The sequence below is a fragment of the Protopterus annectens genome, chromosome 8.part0 (assembly GCF_019279795.1).
Source record: "Protopterus annectens isolate FY-2018-M chromosome 8.part0, PAN1.0, whole genome shotgun sequence".
Taxonomy (NCBI): Eukaryota; Metazoa; Chordata; order Ceratodontiformes; family Protopteridae; genus Protopterus; species Protopterus annectens.
Genome location: NC_056741.1, coordinates 825,115,134 through 825,137,763, shown reverse-complemented (window position 1 = coordinate 825,137,763; position 22,630 = coordinate 825,115,134). Strand labels below are relative to the sequence as shown.

Below are 22,630 nucleotides of genomic sequence, written 5' to 3'. Positions count from 1 at the left end.
GTAACAACTAAAAATAATTGTTTTTGCAGAGAGGTATACTCTCTGCAACCTGCACGTGAGGGCAGCACCCTCCACTACTTTACTTATGTATTCCTACACCAATGCCGGTGCAACTTGGAGAAAGAATGATCACTATTAACTCATTAATACTCGAAAGCAGTCAATTATGTGTCAAATTTCAGACTGCTGACAGCATTGATAGTAATGTCTATACTTCAAAGTCATAGTAAATTTAAGTGTGAGAAAATATTTTAAACTAAAACAGAAAAGCATACAATTACCCATATAAAGCATTTTCCCTTACTCAGTAATTTAAAATCACGTTCTCACATTTAAACTCTTAAATCACATTTCACTTTCACAATTCACTTAGAAAAATCTAAAAAATCATATGCAATATATGAACTTGCTTAATTTTACTTCACCAAAATTCAATATACTTACATTTTTCAGCGTTCAAATTTTAACTTGTCCCTTTAAAACCCCTTTACACTATACTGCCATTAGTGTGATTTCATCTAATGCTATAGAGATTCATTCAGCCTCAATGCCTGAGTACTATGAGTTCAGTACTGCAATTTAGTTACAGTGAAACAGTAGCTATTTATGTGAGTGGTGTGCCTTTTCAAGGCTTGAATGACATAAGGCAGCTTACCCTACAAACTAATGCTGCAGATGTGAAAATGAAAAGTGGTATGATTAACTGAACACTTGAAGGACATAAAGTATTAAAATAATGATCACTCTTCCTCAGTACCCATTGACCTTTGTGCCTTTACATACCAATATAAGAAGACGTAAGTATACAGTAAGGAGAGAACAATGTTAGCAAATGCATATCATCAAACTCAAGGTCAAGCAAAGGTAGCTCAAGTGAGGCACTGTAAAATAGTTGCTGCACAGAAATTGTTGCAATACCTGACAAATAACAAGATTTTTATAATTGTTTAGCTTGGGAATTACTGCCTTGAAAAGTTTGCACATACTATCATCTGAAATTGTAAATTCTTAAAGGTTTTTTTATTTGTTAAATAGATACATGAACTAATCTTTCTTGGATCCTTTTCAGCCACAAGGTGTGTGTTTGTTTGTGTGGGCATGTGTGTATGTATATCTATATCTCTCTAGAGCTATCTATATGTATATCGATATATATCTATAAGCAATAGTCAAAATACAGTATTGCCGAAAGGCAAAACAGTTTATTTTCTGCAATGCCCCCCCACTGCTTCTACATATATATATATATATATATATATATATATATATATATATATATATAAAAAAAATATATATATATATATATATATATATATATATATTTTTCACACACACACACACACACACATATATATATATATATATATATATATATATATATATATATATATATATATATATATATATATGGATCTAAGACTATTGAACAAAAGTTCAATAGTCCCAATCCACAATCACCGAACACACTTTAACAAAAGTGCTTTCACCGAAAAAGCGCTTTCGTTAAAGTGTGTTTAAAAAAAAATAAAACATTACTTTTACGTTTTCATGTTCGTTTTCGGCGAAAAGCACTTTAGTGCAAGTATGCTCGGCCAAATCTGTTTTGGTTATGTTGCCGTTCGGTGATCCGTACGGATCCCATATATATATATATATATATATATATATATATATATATATATATATATATATATATATACTCACTATACAATCTCGAAGTAGTGAAATGTCGAATTTCAGTATTTCGAGACTGAATAGTTGAAAACCCACATACATGAAAATCCACAATCATGAATACCAAAACCATGACCATTCATACACACACACAAACCAAGACATAATCACACACACATACAGCTACTTAACTAAACAAACATAACAACACACAGAAGCACACCTAACCTACCTATAAGCAGGGGGGCAAGACCCCCCCTGCACCCACCAGGTGAGGGGCTGTGCCCCCCACACTCCCTACTTATATATTCTAACTCCTTGGTCGCACTAAACACACAAACACACAAAAAACACCACCACACACACACTCACACACACTAAAATCCCTACCCAATATCCTCAAACAAACAACACATACCTGAAACCCCAGATAAATCCACAAACCGCACCACACATAATGAATGCAACACTACGATAGTGGCAGATTCGACATTTCCGGATTCAACACTTCACCATTCGGCATAGTGTAGTTTCAAGTAACTGCACTTTCCACTATTCGGTCTCGACATACTGAAATTCGACATTTCAGTACATCGAGATTGTGTAGTGTATCCATATATACATATATACATACATATACATATAGTATATGGGGTTTACAATCAAAATGTTGAGGTAACTTACCTCGGCAGTGAGAAGGTCAAACATAGAGGAGCAGACAGGCAAACATATGAACACAAATTCCGTCGATGGTGAAACATTGATATGTAGCTTGTGTTCATGGTTTTGGAGTGTCGGCATTTTGAAGTGCATCACACTACAGTAGGGACTGTGAAAATTACTTTTTCCTCACTGTAGTGTGATCATGGTATTAGAATGTATAGCAGGGGTGTGTGTGTGTGTGTGGGGGGTGGGGGTGCAGGGCGGCTTGCCCCCTGCAAAACAGTAGGACATTTTCTGCCTGGTAGTGTATGATTTGTTCTGGATGGTGAGTGGTTGAATGTCAATTCTTTCCTTTGAAAGAATCGACATTCTGAGCAGTTGGCTGGATGTTTTTTTGTTGTTCCGGGTCGGGGATGTGCATAGTTGAGGTAAGTCACCTCGACATTTTGATAGTAAACCTAAACACACACACACACACACACACACACACACATATATATATATATATATATATATATATATATATATATATATATATATGTATATGTATATATGTACACTAATGTCACACATCTGTTGGAAAAGAGAAGAGTTTGTCAGCCCGGAGAAGGGGCTCAACCAGTTCACAGGTATCTATGATTATACTTGCTATGGTCAACATTCACATTTGTCAACATCCCAAATGGATACCACAATACACTGAAAATGCAAATGTTGATGAGTTTCATGGGCTAAGAAACAACCGTAGTGCATACAAATCTTAAAACTAAGCTTCCCTGTATGCCCTCTGCTCCCTCCATGTGGGAGGCTGTGCACCCACACCCTCCACTAATTATAAATCCTAACTCCAAGATCACACAAAATCGGGGAAAGGGAATATTTCCAAACCCCAGGAACTGTGGGATCTCGGACACCTATTGACTGTCAGTTTAGTCAATGAAAGTTGATGAATAAACAACTGTCAAGCAAGCACACTTTCAAATAAAGCATCTGCACTTATATATGGGTGCACTGTAAAAAAACAAAAACACCCATTGTTCAATGGTAAAACATTGACAACTCCGACATTGACACACCAGTGCAAATGCTCCAAGAAACAGTCTCACCACATGCAAAATATTCTTTGAAAAATATTCAAAAACACATTGTTTCATCCCCCCTCACACCCTCTGCTAATAATATATACTAACTCCAAGATTACACAATCAAGGAGTAAGGTCAATTATGGTTGTGACTCAAAAGCTAGAATGCACATTTGGTAGGAATGTTTTTGTGTGTTAAATAGAGAGAATGCACAAATGAGTTACTGCTCATCTGTGTGAATCACATAAGGTTGGATTTAGCTTTATATTGTGCAGGTGATCAAGAACTGTATGTGTGAATATGCAAGTGTTTGCGGGTTAAGGTTAGAGTAATGGTTAGGTAAGGGGATAGATTCAATGTTGTACATGTTTTGTGTTGCGTGTCCTTTTGTTTTGTGTAGTGGTGTTATAAGGGAAAGGGTATTTAATAATGTAATGGGTAGGCTTAGGGTTGAGGTAGGGTAACATATAAGTAAGGTAGTAAAAGCATGTAACTGGCATGTTTTTGAGAGGTGGGAGGTAAGTAGAATATCCCCCTTTTACGTGATCTTTCATCACTTAGTTTGCCATCTTGGTCAGTAAAATATATTTTATGGTTTCTGTACTGTGATGTATCCTTTTTTTAGTTTCATTTTGCTCTTTTTATGCAGATAGATGGCTCTTGTAGACAGCCACATCTCAATTTGTAATGTGTACATAGTTTGCATAAACACTGACAAATACGTAGCATGCAGATCCTTAGTGTTTTACTTACTAGTGTGCCCTGCCACTATTTGTATATATCAGCCCTGAGGCTGAGTAATACATACATAACACTGTCTCTGGAAAGCAACTTGTTGGAAATTTATATCTGGAACACAATAGTAATGCATTAAAAAGAATAACTTCATCTCACAGCTGCCTCCAATACATTCAAAGACACTTTCTCTAAGATTTATTTCTTGTAGAATTTTGAGTAGTTATGTACACAAATTCAGATATATTGCTGTCTGTGTAAACGTGCATGCATTATTAAGGAAAAACAAATGCTCCACCAGCCTTTATCTATAAACACAGTACATCAAGAGGAGCACATGAATCTATAAACATTTTAACAATATCTTTAATAATAATAATAATAATAATAATAATAATAATAATAATAATAATAACTTACCTTCCCCATGCCAGAATGGGCGTGCCCCATTTTTATTACCACAGGAAACTTTGGAGTGGTAAGCTGAAAGAAAAAAAAAAAGAGACAACTGCAATTAGCATGCTGAAGATAAGATGACACAGCTTAGACTACTGCTTTTTATTTCTGTCTCTCCCTGATTCCAGGCCTAGTGGTGATGGTCATGACATTCACTTTCTTCTCTCCTTGTGCCCCGTGGGTCTGATGCTGGTGGTGGGTATCTGCCACAAAGAGTAGACAGGCATAGCTGGGATTTGCACATGGTGGCTGCCTATGCTGTGCTGCGCTAATGCATTGAATATGAGCCTTGTCTGCTGCAGATGTTGTTGACACAACTGCTGTGGGTATTTATAGACACAGAAATAGATGAAAGGTATACTGTGCACAGAAAACCACACCTGCTTACCCTCACCCTCAGTTTAGTTGCCTACACTGATGCACACTGTGTGAAAAAAATCGCATCTGTATTGTCCTGCGACTTACAAAAGGAAAGGTGAAGGTTCACATCAGCTACAAAAACTACAAAAGTAACATTTGTATTCTTATTACATATTAATTTATGTGGGTGTCATCAAACACAGGAGACAGAGACTTACCCCAACAAAAGTAGCAATAACTAAAATTAATATACTTTCCAAAATATTATTCCATATTATATCTGTCATCAAATGTAAAAACGCTTAAAAGTTATAAACTTGTCATTTGCTAAATTCATATGGTTTCCTACATCAAAAAGAATTTTGTATTTGAAAGCAGAAAGATTATTTAAGCAACAATCCATGACTGTGTGTGGGTATATCAAGATTTAACCATGATTGGTATGGTTTGATCACAAGGTCGAAGCTCAAGTAATTAAACAAAACCATCCATGGGCAAATAATGATACACCCACAAACAGGAGTGGATTTTTGCTTGTATACAATAACATTATTTGAGAAAGAAACTGCTTACCTTTCTTAAATAATGTCTTTGTATAACGACACTTCAGTCTTCTTTCATGTTCTTCCTTGTTGACTGATATATTGCACGTGTGTATGGGACATGCATTCCCACAACTGTACAGCACATCAGCGCTTCGGGAGAAGCAATGGAGAAAAGAGAATCCGTGTTGCTGGGTTTTTTTTAATATTTAAAAAGTCAGGATTTTACGAGGGACAGACAAGAAATATAAGGGAAATCGGGTAGGTGATTTTTCTTGTATTTTGCTGTTCCTCCAGAATATGGCAATAGAAAGTCTGTCTGCTTAATGGTACTTCAGTGGCTAGACTTTTTCCATTGGTATATACTCGATTTACAAAGAGCACAATGGTTGGACTGTCCAGTCAACGCACTTACTTTTGAATAGCAATGCCCAGTCATTGCATGAATGGATTTTTAAGCTTGCCAGGCATAACCACATGCTACTTAATTACCAGATTATGTATGCTCCTTAAAGTCATATCAACAATTATTGAAGTACATGTTTGACACTTCTTTGTGTTTATAAATGTAACCCCCCATTTTTTCTAATTAATAGAAGTAGTAAGTAATTAAAATGCAATTTATTTATATATGTAATTTTAGTATTTCAAAAATTTATGAAACAACTCAGTTTGTGCAATGTAGACATCTTCTTTCAAAGTACTAAAATAATCCAAACATTTTAGTTGACAAAATGATAGCTATATGAAATTTCTAAAAATTAAACAATTTGGAATTTTATTTCAAAGAAAATAAAATCGGCCAATGAAATTACTATAAATATGGCCTTATCTAAAGGATACTTACCTATGGTGAATATTAAATGGGTACCTATAAACCTAAATTCAGTTATGATACTATAGATGGATATAAAATAAGGTTGTATCAACAATTATAGTCAACATTAATTAAAAAATAAACATATTCTGTTCTTACACTTCTCAAAATAAAAATATAATAATACTTATCATCATTTACAACATAACCCACAAAACACTTGACTATAACATAACATTCTGAAACTTAATACAATGCATATAACTCTTAAAAATGTATCACACTCAATTAATGATTTCATAATGCATATCGGATTCTTTCTAAAATGCTTTATAGATTCCACAGCTTTCATTAAACTGAAAATGTAGTACTCACAATATCGAGACAGTAGACATATTACACACTTGTTTTGATTTTTCTGAATACAAAATCAATCTGAACATCTTTACAAGAAAAGCTAAGGACTAGATATGATGACACCTTACATTGGAAATTCAGAATACTACACATCCCTTCAGAAAATATAAATATAAAACAATTATGGATTAAGGTTGATGGGTCTGATGGATTTTAATGATTTTATATTTTACATGCACACACATACATGCACACACACACACACACACACACACACACACACGCACACACACGCACACACAAGCACACACACGCACACAGGCACACAAACACACACACGCACACACACGCACACAGGCACACACGCACACAGGCACACACACACACAGGCACACACACACAGGCACACACACGCACACACACGCACACAGGCACGCACACACACACACACACACACACACACAGGCACACACACACACACACACACGCACACACACGCAGACAGGCACACACACGCACATACATGCACACAGGCACACACACACATGCACACACACACACACACACACACACACACACACACACACACGTGCACACATGCACACAGGCACGCACACGCACACACATGCACACAGGCACACACACACACACGCACACACACACGCATGCGCGCACGCGCGCACATGCACACATGCACACACACACACACACACACAGGCACCCAGGCACACACACACACACACACACACACACACACACACACACGCGCGCGCGTGCACACACGCACACATGCACACACACAGGCACACAGGCACACAGACACAGACACAGACATACACACACACACACACACTCACACACGCACACACACACACACACACACACACACACACACACACACACACACACACACACACACACACACACACACACACACCACAATAAGCTAGACTGATACCTATTCTCCTACTTGAATATGTGATTCCCAGTCATCTCTGGTTTGTAGAAGCCCTCATGATTCCCACTCATCCTGATATATATAGATATATATATATATATATATATATATATATATATATATATATATATTCATAATATTTTTGATATCTAGTATCACCCCCCCCAAAAAAAACAACTTGATTCCTGAAAAGAAGCCTTTCTATAATGGCCCAGTGGTCCATGCAAAGCACACAGTATCTCTTCATCATTTTCATCTAGCATAAGGCTGTTCACACTGTTGTGGGTAACAAGCACAGGACTTAGAAAAGAAATGAGTTATTGAACTGTATACTCTTCCAGTCATTCAAGTCACATGGAAGCTACCACTGTGGCTATGTATGGCTATGTTGGTCAGTGGCTTAGTTTGGGGACATGATTTGAGTCAAGGGCAGACAGTAGCTGAGTTCTTGGCTACTTTTATAGGGCCAATCACTGAACTGCCATGGAAATATTTCATTTTCAAGAACTAGAAGGACTAGGATATGCCAGAAACATGTACCTGCCAAGTATGTTTGCAATAGTGAGAATGGGTTAAACAAGAAACCAAACTACTTTTAGATTTGTAGTTAGAGTAATTTATTCATTTCATTTTTTTTTATTCTAGAAGTTGTCTGATCCAAAAGTCTGCCACTTTCATCAGTATCAGTTACAAAAGGGTGACTATGTATAATAAGTCACAATTTGAACTTCAATAATTATGAGTTAAAATGAGCTTTTCATTCACTTTGTGCAATAGAAGTTGTTTGTATCATCACATATAGTACTACAATAGCAGAATTAGGGAACATTCTGCTGGGATTTGACAAGTGAGGGGCACTTTATTTTAAAGAATAGTTTACATAGTTTACTTTGGGCTACTTTGCTTCCATACATAATACCACATACAAATATCCCAGTATAGCACTTTAGCATATGTCTTTAATAGAATTAATGAATGTATGATTTTTATTATAGATAAATTTCTTTATAAGGAAACACTATAACACACTTAAGTTTAATAAGGAGACCATCTGAATGGATATAATATTAAGAATGGTGAACTTTCATAGTTTATTCCTGTAAATAATTATTACACTTTTTTGGAAAGTCGTAGTATAACTTTTTCAAAGTGTTTTTTCCACAGGAAATGTTTTCCTTATAAGGATTTGCTTCTAACTAGCAGCTCATTAATGATTCCTAATGTTTAATTGATATTTTCCCGCCGAATTTCAATTAATTGGATGTGTGGTTTACTATATAAAACGAATTTATACTATTTTGAATTTGTAACCTGAAGAAGCGCATTGTTAGATGCGTGAAAGCGCTTGTTTTATTCTAATAAAATAATAATTGCTGCTATCGTGGAGGCTTTGGTGATTTGTTGAACAGTCTGCACCTTATTTCTTTACTGAAGCCCTGGATGGTCGTGCTGGGTCTGCTGCTGATATTTTGGATTCTTGTTTTCCTTTTTCCGGCTAACCGTCACACGATGGACAATCCTAACATTGAATTGGATTATACACCAAAAGTTATTAATGAAGGTATGAATTGGAATACGATTTTTCATCAACGTGAAAATTCTTTACTGAACTTTAATATCCAAGGCAACACTGCACAGGAGGTGAATACCTACAGCGAAAACATGCAGGATTTCTATGAAGAGCTAAGAAGCTTGGAGAATAATTTATATAAACTTCACAGATTAATTTGGCAGAGGAGACATCTGGAGGCATGCCAGCACTTCAAGGTCATTCCGCGGGGCATGCGCGTCCTCTGTATGCCTAGCTATGGAGAGACGCACCCAGATCTCCTACGAAAATGGCAACAGCTTAACTTAGAGCTTGGATATAACTACCTAAAACTACTCATTGATTTTTTCCAACCTATGGAGAATGAACTAATTGAGAAAGTTGAAGGTGAGCATAAAAACATAATTACAAAGTACAAAAGTGAGCATTGCTTATCTAAGCTGAATAATATGTTATCACAAGTAACTTTTTATAGTAACAAAATTGAACAAGTGAAGTTAAAAAAACTGAAAAGAGACTGCAATGATTTTCATGCCGGTAATATCTTCATTTGGCCGAGGTACAATGAAACAGCAGCAGTTAGTGAGCCAAATCGGGCTAATAACAATCAGGCCAATAGCACGAATACTAACCTGACTCCTAACAATGTAGATATCAGTGCATCTAGTAGTCTTGCACTTAATTCACCGCAAACAGAAACTGATATCACTTGCTCCAATTCATCCTTACCTTGCAATCAGCAAGGTTTAAAACTTCTAACAACAGGAGCTAGACCTAAAGAAGGTGTTAATATGCTGAGTTCCAGCTCTAACAAGGCTTCGGTTTTAAACTCCCCGCTCCCATACAGACAACGTGCTCCGTTGCGCTCCACCAGCAGAGGAAGGGGAAAGCGCAAGATGTCAGGGGACAACTGGCAGAACAGGAAAAAGAAATTCTAAATACTCTTTTTTTCAACATCTCATCTAGAGAATTAACAGAAACTGAATGTTCTATACTAAATAAAGGGTTGTCATACATACCCTCACGAGGCAGTGAACTATCAGAGACACTTATACTCCTTCGCAAATTTGCCAGGAAACTGACTTTAAGACTCTTGTTTCAAAATTCAGAATCTGTTGATGTTATACCTGAATCCATGGCTCCTAAACGGAAAAGCACATTCACTCCACCGATACCTGGCTCCATAGAATGCTTTTTAAGAGCATGTGAATTTGATTTCTATAATTATTATAAAGATAAAAGACATAGAAAATTGTTTTATAATTTAAATCAATCACAAAGAAGTAGTTTGAATCTATTATGTAATGATGAAAGCGTGGTATTTAAACCTGCAGATAAAGGGGGGGGGGTAGTAATAATGGACTCTAGCTTCTATAATAACCTGATGATCATGATGTTAAGTGATGAAACAGCATATACAAAGATTAGTAAAGCAGAAATTACACTAATAATAAAAAATGTTCAAGATTCCCTATATGATCTTTTAATGACAAGATGTATTGACAAACAACTATATGAATATCTAGAAATAGAAGCCCCTTTAATTCCCATCATAAAGGGGCTTCCTAAAATGCACAAAGGGATACATCCCCCACCAATACGGCCTATAGTATCAGGCCGACTATGGGTAACTGAGAATGCATCACATTATATACAATATAAATTGTCTCCTTTGGTAGACAAAATTCCCACTATTTTAAAGAATTCATATATATTATTGGAAGAACTTAAAAATTCAACATGGACTGATAAAGTAAACCAAGAGACATTGTTAGTTACCTTAGACATAAAGAATTTATTCACAAGTATACCCAATGACTTTGGTATAGAGGCGGTCAGAAGTTGTTTGAATGAATTTAAAATGGGTAGTCAGAATGAACAATTTGTGATATGTGCATTATTGGAGCTTACACTTAATAATAATATTTTCATGTATCAGGATAAGATCTATAGACAGACATGGGGGGTAGCCATGGGCACCCCCTGTGCAAATGTCTATGCTAATATAGCAGTATATGAATGGGAAAGAACACATATTTTAAACAATGAGATCTTTACCACAAAAATGTTATATTATAGGAGATTTGTGGATGACATTCTACTGTTTTGGAATGGGAGCATTGAGTCCTTAGAAGAATTTGTTAAGTACATGGAATCTACCACCTCCTTCCTTAGGTTCACCTATGAAGCTTCTGTATATAAGGTGAACTATTTAGATGTAATAATAATGAAGAATGGTCTGAATGGGTTTACCACCTCACTATTTAGAAAACCATGTTGGAAAAATGCTATATTACACCATGAGAGCATGCATCCACGTCATATATTTCCCAACATTATGAATAATCAGATGGATAGAATAACTAAAATATGTAGTGACATGAAGGATAGAGAGGTGCTTTTGAGGTTTCAAAAAGAATGCTTTATGCATAGGGGTTACCCTGAGTATCTGCAACTAGAATCTGATGATCAAATAAAGATAGTTTGTAGTGCTAAACACAAATCAAATGAATATGGGCACTTTACCAGCTCAAAAAGGGGTAAAATACAATATGATATTAAATTCACAAATGATGTTCAATATATAAAAGAGATTATTCAGAAGAATTGGAAGTTGCTTTACATGAATCAAGATTTGAAGAACATGGTAGGAACTCATCCGACCTTTAGGTATAGCAACTGTCCAAATCTGAAAAGATTATTATGTAAAGAGAAAACTTTAAACATTCCTTTAGATATTAGGATGAAATATAGGCAAGGAACGTACCCATGCAATAAATGTTGTGTTTGTAAGCATATCAGTGTCCAACAATCTTATGAAAATATGCAGACAGGTTATAGTTTTATACCCAATTTTTATGCCACTTGCGATACTAAGAATATCATATACTTGGCGACATGTGACTCTTGCAATGTATACTATGTGGGCATGACGACACGTAGACTCAAAGATCGAGCCTATAATCATTTATATGACATACAAAAAATGAATATTAATAATGCCCTAGCCAGACATTGCCAGATATTTATATCACATTCATTTAAATTTAGAGTCCTACAGATACTTTACCCAAGTAGAAGGGAAGGTAATGCACGTGACACTTTAGAACTATATGAACTAAAATGGATTTTATTACTCAGAGCACATATAGAGCCAGGCTTAAATACAGCGATTAATATCAGACCAGCGCTATTGTAAATATGATTGAAGTTGTACTTAATATATGAATAACTAACTATATTAATATATAGAATGTATAGAATATGTTGATAATTTATTCATTCAATTCATTTGATTTTATTTGATATTGTAATATGATATGAAGTTGATTTATATATTTGTTTCATTTTAAAAAACATGTTTATACACCATATATATATTATATTTTATTTTATGGTGGTATATATCATATTTTATTTTTATTTTTGTTTTTGCACATCAGTTGATGTTTTGCCTATCATATATACATATATATTATTGGAGTAGATATATTGCATTTTGTTGATATTTTTACACCATGCGTTTATATAGACAATTTTTAATATATGCTTCCATACATAATACCACATACAAATATCCCAGTATAGCACTTTAGCATATGTCTTTAATAGAATTAATGAATGTATGATTTTTATTATAGATAAATTTCTTTATAAGGAAACACTATAACACACTTAAGTTTAATAAGGAGACCATCTGAATGGATATAATATTAAGAATGGTGAACTTTCATAGTTTATTCCTGTAAATAATTATTACACTTTTTTGGAAAGTCGTAGTATAACTTTTTCAAAGTGTTTTTTCCACAGGAAATGTTTTCCTTATAAGGATTTGCTTCTAACTAGCAGCTCATTAATGATTCCTAATGTTTAATTGATATTTTCCCGCCGAATTTCAATTAATTGGATGTGTGGTTTACTATATAAAACGAATTTATACTATTTTGAATTTGTAACCTGAAGAAGCGCATTGTTAGATGCGTGAAAGCGCTTGTTTTATTCTAATAAAATAATAATTGCTGCTATCGTGGAGGCTTTGGTGATTTGTTGAACAGCCTCCTACTTGAATATGTGATTCCCAGTCATCTCTGGTTTGTAGAAGCCCTCATGATTCCTACTCATCCTGATATATATATATATATATATATATATATATATATATATATATATATATATATATATATATATATATTCATAATATTTTTGATATCTAGTATCACCCCCCCCAAAAAAAACAACTTGATTCCTGAAAAGAAGCCTTTCTATAATGGCCCAGTGGTCCATGCAAAGCACACAGTATCTCTTCATCATTTTCATCTAGCATAAGGCTGTTCACACTGTTGTGGGTAACAAGCACAGGACTTAGAAAAGAAATGAGTTATTGAACTGTATACTCTTCCAGTCATTCAAGTCACATGGAAGCTACCACTGTGGCTATGTATGGCTATGTTGGTCAGTGGCTTAGTTTGGGGACATGATTTGAGTCAAGGGCAGACAGTAGCTGAGTTCTTGGCTACTTTTATAGGGCCAATCACTGAACTGCCATGGAAATATTTCATTTTCAAGAACTAGAAGGACTAGGATATGCCAGAAACATGTACCTGCCAAGTATGTTTGCAATAGTGAGAATGGGTTAAACAAGAAACCAAACTACTTTTAGATTTGTAGTTAGAGTAATTTATTCATTTCATTTTTTTTTATTCTAGAAGTTGTCTGATCCAAAAGTCTGCCACTTTCATCAGTATCAGTTACAAAAGGGTGACTATGTATAATAAGTCACAATTTGAACTTCAATAATTATGAGTTAAAATGAGCTTTTCATTCACTTTGTGCAATAGAAGTTGTTTGTATCATCACATATAGTACTACAATAGCAGAATTAGGGAACATTCTGCTGGGATTTGACAAGTGAGGGGCACTTTATTTTAAAGAATAGTTTACATAGTTTACTTTGGGCTGAATGCAAAGCATGAGGTGGATAATGAGGGAGTGGGAGTCTTTATAGCAGCCATTTCAGATGCAGTCAGACCTGGGTTAGAAAACCCTAATTATATCAGAATACCGTGGTACATTACTCTGCCCTATCTGTGTATGCCATTGTCTGCCTGCTGGGGTTGTTGACTTGGAATGATGTATGAAATCCCCTTAAATGCCATGAGTTTTGAATTCTGGTGAACTCAAGGATCAGAACTGATACAGTTCAGCAACATGCTTATAAATCCAGCACTAAGTACTTTCAGAAATTATACCAGTACTTCCATCCCAACTGGCAGCCGTTTGTCTGCAGGAATAAGAAGTGCTTCATAGCTGACAAAATGCAATGTTTATAAACTTTGTAAAGCTTCAGATGAGGCACTTTGTAAAAGCCTTACACTTAAGAGAGAAACTCCATTTATCACAGATGTCATACCTCTGTAGAGAAAATGATACATGTCAGTCTAGGGTTATGCCACGTTAAGTTCACCTAGGAATAGAGTTGAGTTTCCTTCAAACAGCATGTGTTCTGGTGATCACTTCTTGCATACATATATATAAATCAATCTCTCTCTCTAGATATATATATATATATATATATATATATATATATATATGGATCCAGGTTAGTACATCGAAAACTGAGAAGACCGACATCCACTTCTCCGACACGAAAATACCGACACATAAATAATCGAAACTGCAAATCACGGACATGTAACAGGTAACGGGTTTAAATTTCGCTAATCATGCCTACCATAAGGACTAAGTAATACAATGATCGTAACACATGCATAACATTGCCACACTTACTAAAACATGGTAGGCATGATTATCGAAATTTAAACCCGTTACCTGTTACATGTCCGTGATTTGCAGTTTCAATTATTTATGTGTCGGTATTTTCGTGTCGGAGAAGTGGATGTCGGTCTTCTCAGTTGTCGATGTACTAACCTGGATCCATATATAAATATATATATATATATATATATATATGTATATATATATATATATATATATATATATATATATATATATATATATATTTATATATATATATATACACACACACACACACACACACACACATATACATATATAGTTGATAACAGATAATAAACCTATTAACACATTGTTTCTGGATTATGAGAATCAGTATTAAAAGTCCTGTCACACTGAGCTACATTTCAATGAATGAAGCTAGAAGTTATACACAGTCTTAGCGATGCTGCACCTAATTGTCAGTACTGGTAGGCAAGACTTCAATCCCAGAATACTATGGTAGAAAACATAAAAGAGCAGCATGGGCTATCTTGGCAAAATTAACTTCCAGGAGATTATTTTACTGTTGTTTCTATACACTTTACAAGTTTCTGTAAACCCTGAGACCCCCGCAATGCATGCATCCTTACAAAGATCTGTATAATGTTACAGGATTTCTTTATTAACCAGGAAAACATCTTCAGATTTATTAACTAAAAAAAAAAAAAAAAAAAAAAAAAAAAAAGTTAGTTTTGGCTAGTAGTGACCGGGAAAAAGAAACTCAAAGTGTACAAGACACGAACGGCACACATTCTATATTTTTTCATGTGTAATATATTTTGGGCTCACAATGCCCTGCCTTACTCATTTTTAAAGTTATTCACATTTGTTAACTAAAAGAAAAATTGAAATTGTTTTAAGCTTTTCTTTTCTAATTTGCATTTACATCACTGATAAGAAAACCTACATTTTAATTGAGGTATTTATATGTTTACTAATGCATGTCCATGTTCCACTACAAATGATTGTATATAATTTAATTCCTTTCCAGTAATGTAGCTAGGGAAGGAAGAAGGGAGCAACTGTGCTGGATGCAAAGTGTTAGGCAGTGTGATCAGCCTATACCAATCACTCTTCAGTGCATACCAGCTTCTAAAAGCAGGTATTTCATTTGCAGTCCATGCTGAGCACTGCATATGTGGTCTAAACTGTAGCAACTGCTCGCAATGTTTGTAGCAAGCAGCTTGCTACAGTTTAAAAGAAATAAAGATTTAAAGATTTTTTCTTCCTTTTTTTCCAGTGAACTCTGAGCACTGTAGTGCTCCATGAATAGCAAACACTGTAGTAACTGCTTGCTACAGTTTAAAAGATCTATGCTTTCTTTTCTACAAGTAAAATGTGAGTGCTGTAGCACTCCATGTATCTTTTTTTAGGAAGGAGGGCTGGTGGCAGCCCACAGGCATGGGACCTGATTGGCTCCTGCAGTTCAACAGCCCGAGCAGTATGTAATGTTGAAAAAACATCCAGTGAGCCAACAAACTGTTGCCTGAAAGAAATTTATTCTGTAAATATAAAAAACAAAAACAGCAAACAACCAGACCGGTTTCGGCTGGAACAAAAAACACAGCCTTCTTCAGTGTAAAATCACATAATCAGATGTTGCTGTTTAAATACATGCTGCTAACAGTTCATTGGTTCAACCTAGAACTGTTCATTTAAACCAGGTGGGAATAATCCACCTAGTTTGACAATCCACTTTTTTTCTTTGGAATTTAAAATAGAGTGCAAACCTATTTTGTTGAGTTTGTTACCTTTTATAACATCAATTACCATAAAGGAAAATTTTGCAGTTTTGTGCAACAGATGATGTTTATATAAAGCATTGTTGACCTTTTTATTTTTGATATTACTTACATGTTCAGAAATTCTGATTCTAAGAGGACGTGAAGTTTGCCCAATGTAGAAAGATCCACAAGTGCACGTAGCCAGATAGACCAACCAGTCAGTGCTGCAGTTAGCAAAAAAATTGACATCATAAACTGTAGCGGAATTCCGACTGGTAAATTGTTTAGATTTACTCACTTTATCACAATTAGTACAATGACCGCATGGAAAACAACCAGTCAAAGGTTCCCCTGTAAGGGTAGTCTGTAATAGTTGTGACTGCCTGTTGTCATGAGAATGCTTGTAATGATTGAAGCAGCCACCTAAGTTTTTGCCTTTTCGAAATGAAAAAAGGCATCTGTCTGGTATGATGTTTGCCAGTTCAGGGTCACACTGTAGGATGTTCCAGTGTCTGTGTATATTGTGGATAAGAGTGTCTGAAGTCCTGGCATAGGTAGTAACAAACCTGATGGATTGTGATGCAGTGGTATTGTGCTCCTTGTAACATAACAAATCATCCCTCTTGAGTGTGTCAACCAAGTTGCTGGCTTGCAGAACATGCCCCATCTTGTAACCCCTGGATCTAAATCTGTTTGTAAGATCTTTTCTCTGTTCCTGAAAAGAAGATTCATCAGAACAGATACGCTTCATTCTGATGAATTGGCATTTAGGAATATTCCTAGCACTGTGTGGTGGGTGAAAGCTGGAAGCATGGAGGATGGTATTGTATTCAGGATACTTTCTGAATACCTCAGTACTCAATGTATGATCTGGTAGCCTGTTGATCAGTACATCCAAAAAAGTGATAGTATTAACATCATAATGCACTGTAAACTGAAGGCCCCATTTGTTGTCATTAAGATACATTAGAAAATCAGATAATTGCTGAATCTCTCCTTTCTATATCATCCAGCAGTCGTCCAGATAATGTCTCCAAATATCAATGTATTCAAGATAAATGTTGTTGTGGCTGTTGTAAATTATGTGCTTTTCAACAAACGCCATAAACAAATCAGCATAAACTGGAGCAAATGAAGCTCCCATTGCTGTACCCTTTGTTTGCCAATAACAAATATCTTGATAAAAGAAGACATTATTGGTGAGGACATGTTCTGCAAGACCAGCCAAAAATTGATTGAATTCAGGCTGGTATAAGCCGGCAAATTCCAGCCAATAGGTCAGGGCCTCCAGGCCTCCTTGATGGGGAATGTTAGTGTAAAGGGCACTTACATCAAGTGTACACATGAACCAGTCTGGTTCTAAGTGAGTATCTGAAATGATTTACAAAAAGTTGTTAGTATCCTGTAACCGTGATCGTACTAGGGATAACAAAGGCTTAAGGTGTTTGGTGAGATATAATGATAATGGTTCGGTGATGTAACCCTTCCCTGAAACAATGGGCCTGCCTGGAGGATTCACCGGGTCCTTGTGTATTTTAGGTAAAAAGTAAATATATTGATTGGCTGAGTCCTGGATCATGAGCTGATGCATAACGTCAGTGGTAATGATGCCTTCGTTCATCAATCTGTTTTTTAAACCTAAATGTGGGATTAATCACCATTTCGGAATAGTATCTATTATCAGAAAGTTGTCTTACTCTCACGCAGGAGGTTTGCTTTTGATGTTACAGTATGTAATGTAACCACTACCTATCAGTATATCTGATGTTCTGCCAGTACGTTTTACTTTTTTACATATTTGTAAGACAAGACGATCTCTGAAAATCACAATGTGTACTCCTATTGGCAATCCCTAGTGAGATTATTGGAATTCATTGCATAATGACTGAGATGAGTTGCCCTGAGCAGTAGATCTCAATGCTTTCGTCACATTGCTATAAGCAGCACACTTCAAATTCTGACAAGTTATAAATCTGCTAGGCATGTGCTAGTCATGGGATGTTACTTAGTGAGAGGAGAGAAAGTGTGAAACCATATTAAGTAAGCTGCATGATGATATTTCACTTAAGGCTGTGAATTTTAATTTCATTTTAGATGCTTTTGGGTAATTAATATTGTTGTCTGAGTAGCTGTTTCATTTCTTTGATGGTCTATTCAAGAAAAGTAAGAAGGACTGTTTTTGCTGATATATATTTTATCTAAATATATTTTGCACTGTGCCAAATAATGTGAATCTGTTTTGTGTCATGTTTATAAGTAAATATTTTATGGTTACTTACTTTCAGTATTCCACTATTTTGTAATATGAAGTTACATAAAACAAAGTGGGTATTGAGGTAGCAGTTGCAGGGTCTACATGATAAGGTGGATATGATGATAGATGATGTGAATGTTCATATCAGGACAATTCTATCATCAAATATCGAACACCTCAAACAGTGAATAAAAAAAGAGTGATCATATTAGTGCAAATCTGAAATGAATGAACCTCAAACAAATATTTTTACAAGCCCCCTGCACCCCATACTCCCTACTAAAAATAAACACCGACTCTGAGATTGCACAACAGCTTGGTAAGGGCAAAGTCCCAGACCTTGCCTTAACACAATCTCACAAGGAAAGCAACTGGTAGGCTGAAAAACAGTTGAAAGACTATTCACTTATGGACTGCAACCATTAGGTCAGATGGAACAAGATATGAATTCTGCCTGGATCCAAATGTTAGGGGCCATTCAAGAATTCTGTCTGGCAAATGGCTTATGCATGGCCAATCTATGATTTGCCAAGATGGTCAGTCACAAGATCATCTACAAGAGTTGTCAACATGCAACACAAGACATTGGAGTCAAAGTCATCCCTAGTTGGCCTTGAGAGGAAACCACTAATGGCCACAACCAGCTTCAAGCCATGATCAGAGAAGGCTCTAAGGTCAATAGAGACTAAGCTGAAGATGTGCAAGATGACTGGAGTGAAAATATGGAAGTTCAGGGAAATGCTGAGGGATCTAGCACCTCAGGAAGAAGAGAAAATAGCATCACAAAAGAGCAAGTGTGAAGATGATAGAACAGATATGCATTCGAGCAAGATATGGAAATAAGGTAAATAAAAGCTGGTGATGGAAGGTAGTACAGGAAGTTATCAAAAGAAAGAAGGAGTGGAGGAAGAAGTGGAAGATAGAAAAGATGGATCAGACTAACATTGGATACTCTTTAGCTGACAAAGTGGTTATGAGGACAGTCACAAAGGCAAAGAATAAGGCATCAGAGAAACTCGAGCATGTTTGGAAAGTGATTCAGCAGATGGCATGAATAAGTTCTATTAGGTTACAGGGCAAGGACAGAAAGATGAAAATAGTCAGCCGCAGACACCATTCAAAAGGATTGCCAGCAGCAATCTGCTTCTCAGTCCAGAGGACATCAATGGCAGATAGAAGAAATACTTCAAGAAGCTTTTGAAAGAAGAAAATCCTACAGAATCTGCTGCTGCATGCATAATATACAAATAAAGAGGAAAGAAAACACACTTTAGTGCACTAAGGCAGATGAAGTCAGGGAAAGTGACAGGCTCAGATGACATTACCAATGATATGTTCAAGACGTTGGGTCTGGTAGAGGAAAAATGCCTCTATTATGGACAGAAAGAGAGGCACATCCCAGGTAACTGGAGAATAAGCATTCTAATACAAATGTACAAGATCAAAGGAGATATTCACAACTGTGGCCAGTACAGAGGTATCAAACTCCTGTCACACTGCATCAAAGTGCTGGAGAGAGGGATTGATAAATGAGTGCACAAAATAGTAGGAACAACGACAGGAGATAAACAGTTCAGACTGACATCATGATTCAGTACAAATGACCGAATGATGTGAGACAAATAGTGGAGAATAAGCTAGAGCCTGGTAATGCAGAAAGAGTCCAACTGATGATTCCTAGACATGGAGAAAGCATATAAAAAGTTCCCAATAAAGCTGGTTTAGGCAACCCTATGTTAGTTTGAAGTCCCAGAAACATTTGTACTGTTAGTGCAGGCTGTGTTATTGGGAGCAATGACCAAGGTACAAACAGTGTTTGGATTTACAGAGGGGCTTAGTGTGGGAATGATTGTACATCAGACATCAGCTATGATCCCGCTCCTGTTCATGCTAATTGGTGCATTACATCAACAAAAAGGCTCATCATCTGCAAAAACTGTGTTTACACATTGTGTGTATATGTGTGCATATGTGTTTGTGTGTTTGTGTATGCGTGTGTGTGTGGGCACGCATGTGTACGCTCGCGTGCACACATGCACGCATGTGTGTGCACGTGTGTGCATGCATGTGTGTGTGTGTGTGTGTGTGTGTGTGTGTGTGTGTGTGTGTGTGTGTGTGTGTGTGTGTGTGTGAATGCATGTGTTTTGTGTGTGTGTGTGTGTGTGTGTGTGTGTGTGTGTGTGTGTGTGTGTGTGTATATGCATGTGTTTGTGTGTCTCTGTGTGTGCTTCTGTGACTATTTATGTGCATTTGTGTGATGGCATGTTTATATATATTGTACTGCATGTGGTTTACCTTTGCCAAGTATATCTGCCATTTATCTCAGGTTTGAAGTGCAGTTTGCCTCCTTGCTACACCTTAAGGCCTTCATTGCTGCCTTCCTAGTCACTTCCTCTCTTTTTATCATCTTTACTCATTATCCCCTCCTGAGGAAGTGTTTACTTAAGTTTGCATGCTGTACCGATTGTTCATTGTCGGGTTCCACAGTCATGTATAAATCAGGACTAGTTGATGATTCAGGGCTTCCAGTCATTATAACAGACCATAGCCCCACCCCCCCTAATAAATCTTCCAGAACGCACCAATACAAATGTGAGGACAGCACAAAGCCACAAAACCCATCCTTTGTGAATGACAGCAACACAGATGAGCGAAACACATATCATGCTTAACTGTAGTTTCGCATTTGAAGTTTAACCTGAGCACTTACTATAGTGTTGCAAGGGCTTGGTATGGGGATAGGGCCTGCACACATACTGCATCTGCTGCTATCTAATGGAACTGTGCAAACATCTGAATGAAAGACAAAAAGCTCTTCCTATTTTAGTTTTTCACTTGTACCCTATCCTGGATGCTGTCATTTTATAGTGACTAGAAATACTGTTACTTTATTTATCTTTCTTCCTTCTTCACGGTCAAAGATTTTAATATACCTTTAAAAATTAAAATTAAACAGTATAAAATGCTTTATAAACTTCATGTTTTACCCTGATACTAGGTAAGTCTAAGCTTCAGTTTGTTTTAACTTTGAATGTGAACTGTACTTTTTTTATTCAAAACCAGTGTCAAAGGCAAATTCAAATATATGCAGTCATAAATGATGTTTGGAAAAGACAAATTTGTCACGGGACATCTTTAGTGTGGGGGGGGGGTAGATGAGTAGGTAAGAGAAGGTTGGGGTTGGAAGGGATAGGCCGAAAAGGTAAGCTCTATAAGTGCAGTTAGGACAGGGAAGGGTTAAATATTGGAAGGGTGGGGGGAGGAAGTGAGGTAGGGATGGGGAGGGTCTTAGGGGGTTTAACTGCTGGGAACTGCCTTGGAGAGCGTGTTTTGGAGTGATTTTGTTGAGTGCAGGATCACGTCCGAGATGACCTGAGGTTGGCTGGTGGTAAAGTAAGCCTTGGGTGATTATCAGGAAAGGAGAGGTGAGTAAGGATTTCCTATATTAATATATATATTTTTTGCTATTGTTGAAATGTAAGTGGGGGCGTTATAAACAAAAAATTAATAATAAAAGCTACATATCGAACATGGTGGTGGTATCTTGGTACAGCCTTAATGTTTTTATTCTTTGCTCAGCAGGCCGTCGGGGGTAGGTTTCTTTTTGTTGGTTTTCAACTGTGTTGGGGGTGGAGGAGTGGTATTAAAACAGAACTTTTAAG

At 36.3% G+C, this 22,630-nt stretch overlaps 1 protein-coding gene across 5 annotated transcripts in view; it reads right to left on the bottom strand.

Annotated features, from left to right (window-relative positions):
• The window catches only part of SYN1 (synapsin I), a 2,007,545-nt gene that overhangs the window by 784,987 nt on the left and 1,199,928 nt on the right, over positions 1–22,630 (bottom strand). For all 5 annotated transcript variants that reach the window (XM_044080298.1, XM_044080299.1, XM_044080296.1 and 2 more), the window contains one exon: positions 4,576–4,638. In XM_044080298.1, the coding sequence (XP_043936233.1) occupies positions 4,576–4,638 (63 nt within the window). The remainder of the gene's footprint in view (positions 1–4,575; positions 4,639–22,630) is intronic.